The sequence below is a fragment of the Lactuca saligna genome, chromosome 6 (assembly GCF_052625555.1).
Source record: "Lactuca saligna cultivar CGN05327 chromosome 6, ASM5262555v1, whole genome shotgun sequence".
Lineage (NCBI taxonomy): Eukaryota > Viridiplantae > Streptophyta > Magnoliopsida > Asterales > Asteraceae > Lactuca > Lactuca saligna.
In genome coordinates, this window is record NC_136422.1 from 9896214 (window position 1) to 9913454 (window position 17241).

Below are 17241 nucleotides of genomic sequence, written 5' to 3' on the forward strand. Positions count from 1 at the left end.
GTTAGATAACCCTAATAGCCCAACTATATAAAGACCCCTTAAGGCTCAAAAACGTGGCTAAGCTTCTTGTTAGGGTTTCTACACGTTTTTTGCAGCCTCCAACCTCTCTCCTCTTCATCCATTTGCTCTTGGTGTTTGTAAGCCATTAGAGGAGTGACACTTGTGACTCTAAGCATTCCAAAGTCAATTCAAGGAGGAATTGGGATTGTTATTGCTACATAACAATCAAGGTAACATCTTAAACCTAATTATATGTTAATATCGATTTCCATATGCTAGAATTAGGGTTTATAGTCTTGGATTCAAAGCATGTACAATAGAGAAACCTAGATCCAAGCATTAGGGTTTGTATGAGCACATAGGATGTCTTATGACCAAAACCCATCAGAACACCCTCGGCCTGAGCCTCCCTAATCAATCCTAAATGCGGGGAATCCACTAATATCCTCATACACAATACCCCATCTAAAGACCCAACCAACTTGTGGCTCAAGTCATCTGCCACTACATTCGCTTTACCCAGATGGTAAAGGATCTCACAATCATAATCTTTGACTAAATCCAGCCACCTACGCTACCTCATGTTTAGGTTCGGCTGATCTATAATATGCCTCAGACTCTTATGATCCGTGTAGATAGTACAACGGGCCCCATACAGATAGTGCCTCCAAATTTTTATGGAAAAAACCACTGATCCCAACTCCAGATCATGTGTGTGCTATCGCATCTCGTGTGGCCTCAGCTGCCACGAAGCATAAACTATTGGATGTTCTCTCTGCATGGGGACCGCCCCCAAACCATTGATGGATGTATCACAGAATACCACAAAATCCAAAATTTCCTTCGGGAGGGTAAATATCGGGGCCTCGCATAATCACTGCTGAAGGGTCTCAAATGTCAATTGTTGCTCAAGGCCCCATCGGAAATCCACCCCCTTCCTCATCAGACAAGTGAGGGATACTGCAATCTTGGAGAAATCCTAAATGAATCTCCGATAGTACCCTGCCAAACCCAAGAAACTCCTAATTTCCAAGGGAGATTTCGGAACCTACCACTGCATCACGGCCTTGATCTTGGCCGGATCAACCAATATCCCATCATGGTTGACGAGGTGTCCAAGGAACTGAACCTATCGTTACCAAAAATCGCACTTCGAGAACTTAACATAAAGTTGTTCTCGCCTCAAAACCCCCAGAAGCTCACGAAGATGCTCCTCATGCTGCTCTCTTGTCTTGGAATACACTAGGATATCATCAATGAACACAATAACGGAACGATCGAGCATCATCTTGCATACTTGATTCATCAAATACATGAACACTACAGGTGTATTGGTGAGCCCAAATGGCATCACCATGAGCTCGTAATGCCCATAACAAGTCCGAAAAACGCTCTTCTCCATGCCCTCCTCTCTCACTCTGACCTGAAGATACCCAGACCTCAGATCTATCTTGGAGAACAAAGATGCTCCCTGCAACTGATCAAAGAGGTCATCAATTTGTGATAGGGGCTAACGGTTATTCACCGTTAACTTGTTCAACTCCCAGTAATCAATGCACATCCGATGTGAACCATCCTTCATCTTGCCGAACAAAATCGATGCTCCCCACGGAGAACTACTTGGTCTAATGAACTGCTTGCCTAGCAGCTCTTGTAGTTGAGATGACAACTCATGCATCTCAGGCAATTCCAATGGTATGATGCCTAAGCAATCAGGGTCGCATCTGGCACAATGTCAATCCAGAACTCAACATGCCTCTCAGGAGGCATACTGGGCAACTCATCCATAACACATCTGCAAACTCCCTAACAACGGGAACATCTGAGACTGAAATATGGTCCCTAACATGCGTATCCACTACATAAGCCAAATAACCCGCACACCCATGTTGAATATACTACCGAGCCCTGGCTGCAGAACAAAATCGTGAACCCATCATGGTGCTTCATAGATATCTAGTTCTCCCCCACTTGAGGTTTGAACTACCACGCACTGGCCCTCACAATCAATCATAGCACCGAAACGGCTCAACTAATCCATACCCACAATCACGCAAAAAAAACCCCATGGGGATAAGGATTTGATCAATTGAGTAAGGCACCCCGAAGATCTCTAGAACACAACCCTGATACACTAATGATGCAGAAACCCTATGTTCATTGAAATTAGAAACTATAAATGGACACTCTAACTCCCCAAGGGCATATCAAACTCCCTACTGAACAACTGAGATACAAAGGATCCACTCACACCCGAGTCAAAAAACACTAGAGCAGGTAAAGAGTTCACTAAGAACGTACCTATCAAAGGCACATATAAGCATAACATAAAACATAATCAACAAGATAATGGATAGAAACATACTAGTCACCACATATGGAGCTACTCTGGCCTCCTCGATAGTGAGCTGAAAAGAGCGACCTCGAACCCTCGGGGGCTCCGCTCTCCCCTGGCGCCCATCCCTGATCCTCAGAGTGGATGGCGTCGGGGTCTGCACCGGCTTAGCGGAAAGCAATGGACATTTGACCTTAACATGGCCAACTTGATCACAATGATAGCAAATCCTGGAACTCAGAATTAAGCCCAACTAGTGGCAATCCCTCGCATAGTGCCCCTCTATACCACATTTATGGCACACATGTCCTAATCGACAAGCCCAGTCATGAACCTTACCGTACTTCCCACAAGTGCGGCCTCTATAACCCCTAAATATTGAATCAGAGACCTTGAACTGATTCGGCGTTGGTTGCGATTGCAATGGGGCCATTCTCTACTCTCTTATCTACAACTCTATCTTAATCTCACGCCACATGGCTACCTCCTGTATCTCAAACAAAGAATCATATCGATGGGTGGAAACAAGTTGCCCGATATCCGTCTTGAGCATGATCAAGTAACGTGTCATCTGAGCCTGCTCTGAAGAAAACTCAGGTTAGAACATGGTCCTCTCGGTAAACATCTTGGTGATCTCTGTCACCGACTTCGTCCCTGCCTCAGGTCTGAAAACTCCTAGGCCAACTTTTCATGCTCCACTCGTGACACATATCTGGTACGGAAAATCTCCGAGAACTGTTTCCAAGAGATAACAACTCTTTACCCAGCATAATACGATCCTGTAACAAGTCTCCACCAATCCTTCGCTCCGGACCTCAAAAGGTTCAGAGTACACTTGACCTTCTGGTCACTCAACCCAATCTAACCCCTGCAGCCGCAATGCCCGCGGTGGTTGAAGCAGCAGCAGACTCAAACAAAGCAGTATAACGCTCATCAAAATACTCAATCATAGCAGTCTTAATAGACCCAAAAATCTATGGCAACTGATCTCAGAATCGAATGGCAACCTCCTACTACAGGATCTCCCTAATCCTATCACCAGACGCAACTGGCCCACCCTGGTTGCCAGCTCATGATCTCGATCCAGACCTAACCTCAAATCGTCTCGTCGTCACCATACTGAAAATAAACCAGAGAGATATCAAATAACACACATATCAAAATAGGGGAACCAACCCCAATCAAGCCCTAGGCGTTGTAACTTCCTTGATATACGTACGGGTCATGTGCATCTAGTAGTACAGTCTCATACTACCTTCTACACCTACCTGTATTTCTCTTATAGGATCATCACAACAACCCTAACAATACACACTATCATAATCATACACTCAATCCTCACTCTATAGAGGAAAGGCTAATCATCTCGGACTGGCCGGCTAACCCCACATAACTTATCCATGAAACTTTCACGAACCGTGCAACACTCGTGTATGCTAATCATACATAACATTAGATCCTATAGATAGTTGAATATTTGACCCTACCTTAAGCCGTTCATTAGACATGAACATGAAATAAGGTCAAACCAAACATTCTCAAGCTATAAAATATTAGTTATGTATAACCATGATGCATACATTAAGAAACTACAGTAATTATGTCAATTCCATTGAAAAAGAACCCTAGGCTATCAGGCTCCATATAATCAGGAAATTCTATCATGCAAATTCCTGAAGATCCCTAGACTATCACTAGCATGTTGTTCTAACATATCAGACCAGAATCTTAAATAACAGTGTGGTAATTTGGGGTCTACTTACTGGCTCCTACTGATCGTACACGTCACATCCTCCTTGATTATTTTGAAAACCATTTGAAAATTATTTGAAAAATCTTTTTTGTTAGTTTGAGACTAGAAACACATGATTGTTCCTCTAATTCACTTAAACCAAGGCTATGATACCAACTTGTAACATCCATAAAATTCATGAAAATTTTAAACTTTTAAAACCAACAAATAAATCATCATTGTTTACAGAATAGTTTTCAAAACATGTTCAATATAAGAGTTTTCCCAAAATCATAAAACATAACAAACTGAGGTGCACGATCACGCCCGCGCCTTCCCGTGATCCTGTGAAGTACCTGAAATATAACCCAAAACTATAAGCCCAATGCTTAGTAATTTCCCCCAAAATACCAACACATCACAATATCATAATAATAATCAATAAACAACATGCATACAAAGCCTTCAGTTTGACTGGAACGCGCTACTTGCCTGCAGTTTACCTGGTATGCTCACAGAACCTTCAAAATGACTGGTACACCACACCTGGCCTTCAACCTATCTGGAACGTTCTCCGGGCCTTCAGCCTGACTAGTACGCCCCACTGGCCTTCAGTCTATCCCAGACGCCCTAGGTCCGTTGGCCTTCGACACAAAGCAGGACCGCCTCAACCCAACCCACCATCACATATCAACATATACAATACCAAAAACCAGCTAGCATGCACAGACAGTCATACAAATCTAACACATTACTAATCATAGTGTCATCCTATATACCAGGATACAAATCTAACAGATCACTATAGAATATAATCATACGATAAACCAGGATAGTAATCCAAAGGGTCAATCTTGGTGCCTTCGACCTAAAAGTACAGTGAGGAAAACTCACCTAGCAGACTGAACAGAATTGATGAGTCTGCCTCTGAAATCTCAATTCTCTAACCGATACCCGATCACATCAAGTGACCAAATCCATCAAGATCCTAAAATACCCTCAAGGTCCAACTTGGTCAAAGTTAGCGGTCAAGGTTAACAGTCCATGTTGACCCAACACGCCATGTTCCTCTTGGCCATATCGTGTTCCGCGAGCATCCAGACAATCGGCAATATTCAAGCAAACACGTCGTGTTAACTTGCAAACATGCCTTGTTGTGTCCTTTCGACCCAAGAGCTCCAAAGCTCATATCTAGACCAAAATGTGATTAGGAAGGATAAAATTTTCAACTTTATCTATTGGTACCATTAAAAGGTCCAAAAACCCAATTCATAAGCATGATAAAGAAAGGGTTAAACCAAAATACTCTTAATCCTTCAAATATGAAGTCCATTCTTTCTAGAAGTGGTTCAAACACCTAAATCATCCTAAAGGTTGGTGCTTTTTAAACATGCTTGTCCAACTCATGTATCAAACCCATATTAGGTCAAAATGAGGATTTATGACCTAATCTCTATACATGACATCAAAACTTGGTTATAGACCAGATCCAAGCCACTATTAGGTCACCTTGACCTAGAGATTCATAAAGTTGCAAGGTTTATGAGATCCATCCTTTGCAACATCCAAAAACTAGAAGAAAAAGGGACAAAACTCAAGATCTAACAACTTTGAATGATAAAAATCAGATCATGGACACTTACAAAGGTCCAAGAGAGTGTCAAACTGAAGAATAGGGGCTTGCTTGCTAGATCCTTGCTTCCTTCTACCACCTTCTTCCTTCTTTTACCTCAAAACACCAAACTAGCTTCACAAATGGGAGAGAAAATAATTAGGGTTTCTTTCAGAGCTTAAGGCTGATGGGGGCTGAGGGTGAACAAACCCTAGCCTCCATTTTCCTTTAAATAGGGAGAAAAACCCAAAAAATTAGGGTTTCATTTCAGTGGTCAACACGATGTGTTCCAAGAAGAAACACGTCATGTTGCCCAAATAAAACCCATGCCTTGTCATATCTAGGCATGTCGTGTTGGTGCCCCCAACATGCCGTGTCCAAGCCTCAATTATATCCAAGGGTGCTATCACATGATCAATTGACATGAAATAGAAGTATAAAGATGAATTTAGAAGTACGTGCACATCGGGATGTTACAGTTGTACGCATTATGGAATAGTAATTATAGATGGATAGGCACTTTATACAAACAAGAAAACTACGTAAAGAGAAAGTGAAGCATGTAACTGTAAAATAATGGGGTCGTAATGATCTTCTTCCATGTTTAAGTTACATGTTGGAGATCGGACTTGCGTGTCGGAGATCGGAATGATTAGAATCGAAAGTCAAAATATCCGAAATCACATGTTGGAATCGGAATTTTAAGTCAGAGCAAGATCCGAAATAAAGGCGAAGGTCCAGATTTTTCAAATTATATTATGGAATTTAAAATTCAAATTCTCGATCTAGAACACAGACGGATAGTCCGGAATGGCAATTCCGGACCCACAGTAATAGGTCGACCCACCTGAAATTTTTTCTGAAATATGTTCTAGAATGCCCCATTCGACCATTCCCGAATAAGTGGTCATTTAAAAAATGGTTATATTTTAAAAAAAACACCCAAAAAATTGTTAGATTACTCAATTTCCCTTATATTAATATTTACTTGTCATGCTTAGGGAATATGATACATTAGGTCAAGTACATATCATAAGGTCTAACATTCATGCATCTTACCTTATAATATGTTGTGGGACCATAAGACTTGCTCTAAATGATTCCATGTTTCATTTTTAGTTTCCATGGTTAGAATCTTACATCATGAACCATTTCAAGATCTAATAATATCCCTATAGATAGTGATATTAGGATGTATGTTATATTTTCAAGATGTTTCATGGAAAATCACTTTCTAAGACAAGACTTTACATATTTCAAGGTTGAAAAGTCATCTCACATGAGAAATATGTCATATGTATACAAGATCAAGAAAATAACAATACTCCAACTGGTTTTAATCTAAACATATGGTTCATTTTGATTTTAAGTAAAACCAGAATCTTTGATTTTTTTTGGTCAAAGTGGAGATTATAGCTCCCAAATTCCCGCTTCAATCTATACATGGATTTATGAAGCTTTCACACTTTCTTACGATGCGTTGGATAAAAAAAACCCTTTAGTTTTACCACATAGACTTCCTCTCTAAGATAACCATTTAAGAAGGTCGTTTTATGAAGGATCAGGAGATTCCAATAAGTATCAAGATTGTAACTCGAAGGTTACAATTGAAAGTCCAACACTGTAGGAAGAGCGGGTGCAAGATTAAGCACCGCCAGTAGTCAAGAAGTCCAAGAGTTAAATACTCATTTGAAATGACATAAGAGTTACGATTATTACCTAGGATGAAGAGATAACGTATGGAGTCATTATACAAGACCTGTTTTGTTGATGATTTCGAGACATAATCATCATAAGGGGGACATAATTGTAACTCCCGCAGATTCGGACTAGTCAATTTAGAGATAATAAGCGTCAAAAATGACTTTTTAATAGAATATTATTTAGAAAAAATAATCTTAACCAAGTTATAGTATATGTCACAAGGGTTCCGTACATATAAGAACACCGAAATCCGAGTTATAACGAAGAAGTTATGACCCGTCGAAGTTTTACGGCAAAACCAGCACGACACCGAGAATCGTAAAACGTGAATTTACGATAAAATACTTTCTAGCCTTAGCGATCTAAACAAAAGCGTATTATATGTTAAACCGAGAGTGTGCATAAAAAGAACATCCAAATCTAACTTCATATGAGGAACTTATGATTTTTCTAAGATTTAGCATAGCAGTGCACAACCCAAAATTTGAATTTTAGATCGATCAATTTTTAACCAAAAAATTCTAAACGATAAATGAAGATATTGTTAATAGGAGTTCAACAATAAAAAGGCAGTCGAAAACGGATCTCGTATGTGAAAGATATAGACGAAACTTAGTCCCTACTCTTCGAGCGCGGCGAATTCGATACAGATTTGTAAATTCGAGATACAATGAGAATTAAGCGATGGAGTCTAAAGGAAAGTTATAGTACTCATAAATAACAATGCATGGATATAAAGAACGTCGAGAATAGAATTCGTATGTTAAAGATATGGACAAAACTTGGTCAATACTCTTCGAGCGCGATAAATTTGATACAATTTTGTAAATTTGAGACAAAATGAGAATTAGCGGACGGCGTGTAAATGAAAGTTGTAGTGCTCGTAAATACCAACACGTAGATATAAAGAACGTCAAAAACGGAGTTCGTATGAACGAGTTATAATTTTTAATAGCACATTTACGTATTAAAATAAAGCGTAAATCATATATACGTTTACATATATACATATGTATTTATCATTAGATAGGTATCGAAGATGCGGTCATTATAAGACTAATGTTGAGTACTTTCGATATTAGTTTAGTACAAATATCATAATATATTTAAAATGGTATTATAAAGGCGTGTTTAGTCATTTAAGTAAATATAGAGGGTGATTTTTGAAAATTCAATTACTATAAATAAGAGCCTCTAGGCTCTCATATTTCTTGCACCATTCTCTTGATTCAAGACTCTTTCTCTTCTTATCCCCCGAACTTTTCGGTCCCTCGTGATTCGACTTATCTTTATGTAGTTTTAGTATAGTAAGGTAAGCGCTTGCACGAATCTTTCTTAGAAAGATTCAGCGACGGAGTTCTACCCCTACAGAACCCGACTCCTAGCAAAAACCCGCTTGTAAGTAAGTTATGCTTACCCTATTTTAAATATAGTTTATATTTAAAATTAGTATTGTTATTATGAACTTATAATAAATATTTGGGTTATTATTATGACTTATATAAGTGTCGTTATAATATCTTTTTAACTACTCGCGGTAAGGAAAATCTGGTTTAAAGGGTCGCATAGGATTGTTGGATTTCAGAAGTGCTATATGTCAAAATGGTCCTACCCTACGGTGTTTTATGTCTGGCCTCTATCTGTACATAGTGGTTGGAAAATATTGTTTAAACGCTTATATAATAATAATAATGCTAAGACTAATAATTAGTCATGGTAAATATAGTAGACTAAAATCTAGTGGTAATAATACTAGGTTTCATCGAAGGAAATTATATTGTTAAGAAGCGAAGTGTTGTCCGAGTTTGGAATCATCACTTTAACAAGTGAGTGCATAGTTACTTTCATCTTACACATAGATATGAAGTATTTTATATAAATTACGTGCTATGTGTGCATATTATCTATTTATTTGAGATCTATGTTGGGACGAACAATTTTATACATGTTTTAAGTGATTTAAAATGTATATGTATTTTATCTCTACGAATATGGTGGGTAAACATGAGTAGATGAATGAGGTGGGATGAAAGAGGATATAAGTAAACATTGGTGACTATGGACTTAGTGCCTAAACCCTAGCGACTATAGACTTAATGCCTATTGTATAAACCTTGGTGACTGTGGACTTAGTGCCTAAACCCTAGCGACTATGGACTTAGTGCCTATTGTATAAACCCTGGTGACTATGGACTTAGTGCTTGTTGTATAAACATTGGCGACGATGGACTTCGTGCCTATTCTTTAGGGTAATCCTTAGGAACGAATGGATGAGGAATAGTCGATTCTTAGGGTAGATCCTTAACAGTAAAGAATATAACGGGAATGGGTAATTGGGTTGATTGTTTGATATTTAAACATAATAATTATATTATTGTGGGTTGAAGACTCTATGTACTCACCAGGTTTTCCAACCTAACCCACTCAGTTTATTTGTATCACAAATATTGATACGAAGTTACATTACACTGAGAGATTAAAGAGGTGTAGATCACTAATGTAAATGAATGTACGTTCTGTTTATACTTATGTTTCTGTATTGACAATGACATCTCAAATGTTTTTAAACGAATAAAAATACATTTCTTCGGAAATGCTTTGATAACGTATTTATCATGTTTCTCTGGGAACAAATTCCGCAACATTTTTATTAAAAGAAATACTCTGATTTTTATAAAGCATAAACAAAATCGGTCTTTTCTGACCGTGAAAATGAGGATGTCACATTTACCACAATGCTAACTATAGGTATCCTTTACATGGGTTTCCATATTACCTTAGATGTTAACCTTTTGACATCTTTTTTCTTTCTTTATTCGAATGAGGCCATTTCCTAAATATGATGAGAGCATTTTGTTCAACAACTTGCATCGAATGCAACTCTGAATCAAGATCCTTTTACTCATTCCGAAGCTCTAGTTGTGCTTGTTGTTGAAACATTTTCTTCAACTTGGTGATTACATAAAATGGTTCGAAGGGTTATGATTCCTTCCAAGTGTTAGGGTTTATGCTAGAAACCATAAAGGTTGCAACTTCATGTTTCTTTTCGTACCTTCTAAGCCAAGCTTTATGTAAAATGATTAGGGTTAGTGTTTACCAACAAATAAAGTTTTCACTATCAGTTTCTCATTCTCTAACAAATAAGGAAGTGGTTTTTTACGGTTTTGGTTGACATCTACATAAAGGAAATAAAAATTTACTATAGTATTTTCGATATTCATCTTTTATAAACTATCATCCTTATGTTTTATTAAAACGTAATTTAATATAACCTAATATACGCATTAAAGTCTATTGTCATAGGTTATATATAATAATAAGGCCCTGTTTGATTTGGATCTGACTGGGTCAGGTCAGACAAAAATATATGATTTGATCAGCTCCATGTGTTTGATATGCTTCAATTTTGCATCTTACTCAGTCAACAATGTCTGACTCGGTCGTAACAAAAAAACTCGCTGACTGAATATGATTGAAATCCATTCCACCATTACCCCTGAACCAGCACCACCACCATCCTCCTTCCTCACAGCCATCAATTTAATCCCTGGAAAGGGAAAAAGAAAAACGAACAGAGACAGCAAACGAGGTAGTCTGGTGGAAGATTAGCAAAAAGAAACACGAAAGGGGAAGGAAGGGTGGAGCAGATTAGGCACATAGAATGTGGGGGTGGTTATGTGGTCTTCAATCGAGACAAGAAGGAATGAAATCGAAGGTAGTGGTGCTGGAGCTTGGTCCGGTGATGGCATATTTGTCGAGGAAGAAAACTGAAACAATTTCATCGCTTCAACTATGTGTTTGTGGCTACACCTTTCTTTCTTGACGACACTGGCGCTTTACATCTTCGACGTTACCTTGCCTCTTTGACATTATTTTGCTTCTCTTGGTTGGACCGATTTCCACCTTTCTTGTCTCTTTACTTGGTCAACTGAAGGAAACCACTCCAAAATTGGAGATAAATTAACGTCGTTTTTACTCTTTAATAGCTCCTAAGGTTTTAAAAGGAAAAGATAAAAAACCCAATACGTGTACTTGCTCTTTTTTTGGATTATACAACTAAAAATAATCTCATAACTACAATGAATTTGTTTTTAAATTGTTATAATTTCGTATACTAATAATATATAAATTAAAGACACTTATCTTTAGTAATCATGTGGTTTAATAGATTATTATTATTATTATTATCAGGGTAAAATTATTATTTTATATTAGTCAGAACATCAATCAGATGTACCATCAAATAATCACTCAGATTTAGCAATTATTCTAGAGGACCTAAGTTTAGTTAATAGATAACGGGTACCAATTACATCTCTATAGTCTATACAACTTTATGATCTTTATGAAACTTTGGACAAAAGCCCAATTAACATGTTACTCTTATAGTTACGGTGCTCAGGTGTTATTGTTAGTTCCAAACTTCCAATTACAGGATTCCAAGATTCAAATTTAGGGATTCTTTTGTATAACCATTGTTTTACAAAAATAGTGTTACGAATAAATTGCATGGATACAAAATATCCATCAACATATATCTATTAAAAATCAGTTTTAAACAATCTGTGTTATCTTTAAAAATAAATTTAAAGTGGATTATAATCTAAAACCAATTTTTGATTTACCTTCTTTTCAGAAAACAAACCATTTTATCAAAAAGTTAGTTTTATGTTTCTATTTGTTACGTAACAATATTAAATCAATACAATCAAATGATCAAAAGCCAAATCCAAAATTGTGTATTAAGAATCAAGCAGGTTTCTCATATGTGTTCTTCTCTCTGAACTCTTGTATAGCACTTCTTATCATGCCTTCCATACCACTGCTTACAAACAGATGAGTTCCATCCAAAATGTGTATAATGAACTTTTGTGATTGTGGCAATGAAGCGTTGTAATTTATTATGAATTGAGCCATTGGTATGTCACTGCAATAACAACAAATGAAAAACCATTTTTACAGAGTAGCGCACAATCCACCATTTGTGCAAAAAAGATTAAGCGACTTACCATGAGATAAATACTCCTTTGGCTGCATGTACCATGATTTCACTGCAACATTAAACCAATGCAAACTTTATTTTATCAGACAAATAAATTTACTGCTAAATTCTTAGAGGTCAAGAAACTAATTGTGGATTTGAATCAAATAACCATAAGAAGTCAACATACCAGATTCAATGTAAGAAACAAGAAACTCCAATTTTCTTGAATATTTCATTAGGATTAACGTTGTTAAGTTGGGCTATAACTTTGACGAATCTAGCATTTGAACATATCACAAATTTTATGAAATAAGATAAGTGCACAGCTAAATGTTCTATAGCTTTAACAACTGTGTAAGTGCCATAACTTTGACGTAATACTACCGGGATGCATAATTGTCATCTTTGTAAACACAATTAAAGTAGTGACAAACTGACAGTTGATATAAACAAATGTCTTGATGAACCCTAGATTTTCAAAAATGAGAATCAATTAGAAACCCTAGACTTGTGATGAAGATATTAAGAATCATGACAAGGTATTTGGAGTTAAATAAGCAAATCCCAAACACCCTCTAAACGTGTATAATGAACCGAACCAGAAATAGGAACACACTCTAGGAACCAGATAAAAGAAATCATACAAGAATTGAGTTCAAAGATTCAAAAACAAACAAAAAAATCATGTGCTTATCGATCAAGGAGGTTGGACTTACCAGATCGGAGAAAGAGAAGTAGCCGGCGCCGGCAGCGGTGTTCTGGAGCGGAAATCGGAGGTGGGTCGCCGGCGTGGAAGATCGGAGAAGCCTTTGCAGCTGTGGTGACGTTGGTGAAGAACGATAGAGATACTGTTGTGTGACGAGAAAGGGTTAAAGGTGGTTTGAGGGTATAAAGGTAATTTACTTTTTTTTTTTTTTATCTTCACAAACAAAAAAAAGGTTTTTTGTTTTTTGTTTGTTACTTTTCATATTTTTATTTAATTTTTTTAAAAATTAACTTATACACTACGTAAGTATCACAATTAGTTTTTAATATATAAATATTTTTACAATTTATTAACTTTTTTAAACAATTAATCTTTCTATCATAATAAAAGAGTAATTCTTTTATTATGTGTCACCATATTATACTTCTTAATTAATATGTTGCCAATTATCAGTTTATTAATTCTTCATTTTAAATTTATTATACATCCTCATTAATGTGATACTATTTATCACTGTATTTATTTTTTATTTTAAATTTTAAAATTTATATTCTTGTTTTCATTAATTAACAAATATAAAATGTCTAATATAAATTAGAAATTATTTTTATATATTTATTTAAGTCAGCGTTAATAATTTATTTAAAATAATTGATTAATAATTTTGAATTTTTTATATAAATATTTAATTAATTTTATAAATGTGGTTACACAGATTATAAACTAGTAAATTAATAAACGATTTCAAGATGAAAACCCATACACCATCTTAAATGTTGTTTAAATTGTTATTATTGCTTAAAAACTATTCAAAAAGCCAACTCTTCCTTACTTATGGGTTTTTGTTTTTTTATATCTTCACAAAAAAAGTAATTTCAAGAATACTTTTCTTATACCCAAACACATTTTTAACTTATTTGCTTTTAAAAAAAAAAAAAAAAACAGTAAGTAATAAACTATTTCAAAAAAACAATCCCAAAACTCTCTTAATTGGCATTGAAATTGTTACTCCTCATGTTTAATCATACGTCATCTTCTCACTTTTTTTTTCAGACGTTTTCTTTCTCAAGCACAAACAACTATGACCATCTCTTAATTCGTTACCAAATTATAAAACCAGATTAGTGATTATATCACATAAATTGGTGATATAGAATTCGTAACAAAATTGAAACATATTGCCAAACTCGCTAGGAACTTTCTACTTGATATAAGTTAATAGAAGAAATATAAATTCGTTGCATAAATATACATTCTATTATTTATCATCATTCCCATGTCAAACCAGAAATCATCACTAAAACAACAAAAGAACAACAATCAATGTTAAACATCCCAAAAAATTAAAAACTCCTACAATATTCCATCTTTATCAATAGATAGATCACAAAAAACCAATATCCAACAAAAATTCACAAAAAAAATCAATGACATGACACCATGACAACCCAATCCTCTAACATAATTCTAAAGAAAGAACTCTATTTCTGCATTCCTTGAAATAAAACAAATGCAAGCAAAATAATGCTAATAATACAACAACCACGAATAATAGCAAATTGTTAAATAACTCGTGAAGACGATAAATGATTTTTTATAAAATTAAAAGTGAAGAGCTAGTGTCACAATCTACACCTAAGTATGTGAGGGCACCTTCTTTCAACTTTGGTGCATCTGGTTGATCTTCAAGACCCTACATTTCATCATCTTCCAATGCATTATAGATCATCCTACAATCAACAAAAAAGGGTCACAAAATATCCAAGTAAAGGACAAAATGGTAAATTGTATCCATGATGTTTGTATTATTTACCAAAATAAGGTGATGAAGAGGAGAAATATAAGGTATCCGAGTTTGAAAAGCCGTTGCTTTTTTTCCCAGCTTAGGTGGTTAAAGATCTCTGTGACATCCACAAGATGTTGCTTCCGAGTGTACCTAGTGAAAATAATTATACACATGACCATTTTGCCCTTGGAATAATGGTTGGAATGGAATGAGTCATTACATTCCATGATCCCATTTGATTGTGAGATTGTATTAAGAAGAAGACTTACAATCGAACATTGTAGTAAAGATATGGCAAACCAAGTAACACCATCACCCAATGCCCAGTGAAAAGATATATTAAGCATAAAACTCCATGTGTAATAAATTCTGGTAATATCACAAAGTTTATGCGAGATGCAGAATCATAAGGATTAATGTAATCAAACTCTAAATCCGCTAAGCACATAAGCTGCAAAAAAACAAAACATATTTACAGTTAGAAACGTTTTACAAAATATAGTTTCTTTTTGAAATTTTTACAAAATTGGATTAGGTTGACAATGCAAAACCTAGTACGATGGTTTAAAAGTTCAAAAATTGGTACTTTTCTACTACAAACAATGCAACTGGAACTTCAAGAAAATTGTGATTGCTCAAAGGCAAAAGGGGTTAAAAGCAGGGTATGCTTCCGAAACAAGCAATCAAAGCCACTATTAGGGTAATCGTACAATCGATTAAATGTGAATTGCAGACGCATGTTTCAATCCAAAAATCAGAGTTCACAAGAACCCTAATTTCGCAATTTGAAAAATTGAGGAAATCCAAGGGCGCAATTGGTTATAATTAGTTCAAAAATGATCGAAAAATCAAGACTTGGTAAAAGATAAAGCAGTTACAGATCACGAATTGTAGATTCTACATGATTACAAACATAAACACATTAAAAAAAGAGGAAGTAAAAACGGTAAAGTTACGAGGATTTACCTGATAAACAACTACAACAAGGAGAGCTATGTGGATGAAGAAGAACAGTAGCCATGTAATTATCTCCCCCATCTCTCTCCTCTTCTTCCTCTCTTTCTTTCTCTGTCTCCGGGTGCTCTCTTGTTCTACATACACATTCTGTATCTATAGTTATATTTAATCATGGAGAATGAATAAAGCCATGAGTTGACAATTTGCACCCTCAACCTCATAAGTTGTCCGTTTTGATTCCCTCTATTATTTTAGATTACAGTTAATAACATAAAATATATATATATATATATATATATATATATATATATATATATATATATATATATATATATATATATGTATAAAATAGTGTACTTTATTGGGTTTTCGATTTAACTAACTAATTTTAGTTTGTTTTTTTTAAAAGGTATTCATTGTAGAATAAAGTTATTAACTGTAAATACTGATCAACCAAGTAATTTTAAAAAATTGAGGTTAAACTAAATTTTGGCAAAATATAGTGGTTTTATATTTTCTGAATTTTTGTTTTGTTAGGGTTTTTGTATTTTTTTATAAATGACCCTTTTATTCTCAAAATATCATTTATTTACATAATTTCATTGCTTTCAATAGGGCAAGTAACACAGAATGTCTCATAGGTCCTAAGTAAGACGACAAACATATATTAAGACGACAAAGAAAACGAATTGCGAAGGTAACACAGAACGTCTCAGAGGTCCTAATTTTTCAACAATTCATTTTCTTTATCGTCTTAATATCAGTTTGTCATGAAAAAGAAGCGAATATTCATCAATTTTTGTTTGCACATGTGAATCATGGGTTGAGAAACATGAATGTGATGTAAAAATTTAATAAATAAACTTTAATTTGTAGGAATTCATAATTGTGACGCGAACATTTTGAGGATTATGTTTTAGCCTTTTAGGTTATTTCGTTTCAATTTTTTTGGGTTTGATAAGCATGGAATACTACTTTTTTATTGAAATTGAAGCGGGAACCGATGCCAACGTGAATGATGAAAGTGTTTAATGATAAAACCTCATGAATGGTCAATGATGTAACACTCACATATTCAAGGGTTAGTTTTTTGGTCATTAAAGAGAATAAGATATTTAATTAGGTGTTTTGGAAAAAGAAGAATAAAGTGCTACAATTAACAATTAAATTAATTGAAAGGAGTTAAAAGTCTTAAAGGAAACTAAAGATGATAGATAATTTAAATAGAAATGTAAATTAAATGTAATACGAAACTACAGGGGGCTAAAGTGTAATTTCCAAAGTACCAAAGGTTTAAAGAATCTTGGTAAGAGGGTATAAAATGTGAACAAGGAGTAAAGCTTGGAGACTAATAGTATAAAATGCAGATTGATCGGGCACTCGTCTATAACCAAATACTACAAACGCGTATACCACTATCCCTTC

The 17241-nt window shown here is 35.3% G+C and overlaps 2 protein-coding genes across 3 annotated transcripts; both read right to left on the bottom strand.

Annotated features, from left to right (window-relative positions):
* Positions 1–12030: 12030 nt before the first annotated feature.
* LOC145000746 (Nucleotide excision repair, TFIIH, subunit TTDA) lies at positions 12031–13218 on the bottom strand. 2 transcript variants are annotated; one of them, XM_078960016.1, is made up of 4 exons: positions 13084–13218; positions 12555–12644; positions 12393–12434; positions 12031–12310 (listed from the first exon to the last, which is right to left on the bottom strand). In XM_078960016.1, the coding sequence occupies exons 3-4, from the start codon at positions 12425–12427 to the stop codon at positions 12133–12135; spliced, it is 213 nt and encodes a 70-aa protein (XP_078816142.1). In that variant the 5' UTR covers positions 12428–12434; positions 12555–12644; positions 13084–13218; the 3' UTR covers positions 12031–12132. The 2 variants fall into 2 exon arrangements, with proteins under 2 accessions (XP_078816142.1, XP_078816141.1); XM_078960015.1 differs by lacking the exon at positions 12555–12644.
* Positions 13219–14397: 1179 nt separating this feature from the next.
* LOC145000745 (protein cornichon homolog 4-like) lies at positions 14398–15983 on the bottom strand. The gene is made up of 4 exons (XM_078960014.1): positions 15826–15983; positions 15129–15310; positions 14887–15009; positions 14398–14803 (listed from the first exon to the last, which is right to left on the bottom strand). The coding sequence occupies exons 1-4, from the start codon at positions 15895–15897 to the stop codon at positions 14767–14769; spliced, it is 414 nt and encodes a 137-aa protein (XP_078816140.1). The 5' UTR covers positions 15898–15983; the 3' UTR covers positions 14398–14766.
* Between the last annotated feature and the right edge of the window lie 1258 nt (positions 15984–17241).

Bases quoted from the DNA above. Each gene is read 5' to 3' on its own strand.
- LOC145000746 (XM_078960015.1), bottom strand. From the start codon at position 12,427: ATGGTACATGCAGCCAAAGGAGTATTTATCTCATG. The intron at 12,311-12,392 runs GTAAGTCGCTTA...TTGTTATTGCAG, and splicing joins AAAGGAGTATTTATCTCATG to TGACATACCAATGGCTCAAT.
- LOC145000745 (XM_078960014.1), bottom strand. From the start codon at position 15,897: ATGGGGGAGATAATTACATGGCTACTGTTCTTCTTCATCCACATAGCT. The intron at 15,311-15,825 runs GTAAATCCTCGT...GTTTTTTTGCAG, and splicing joins TTGTTGTAGTTGTTTATCAG to CTTATGTGCTTAGCGGATTT. The intron at 15,010-15,128 runs GTAAGTCTTCTT...TATTTTCACTAG, and splicing joins CTTTACTACAATGTTCGATT to GTACACTCGGAAGCAACATC.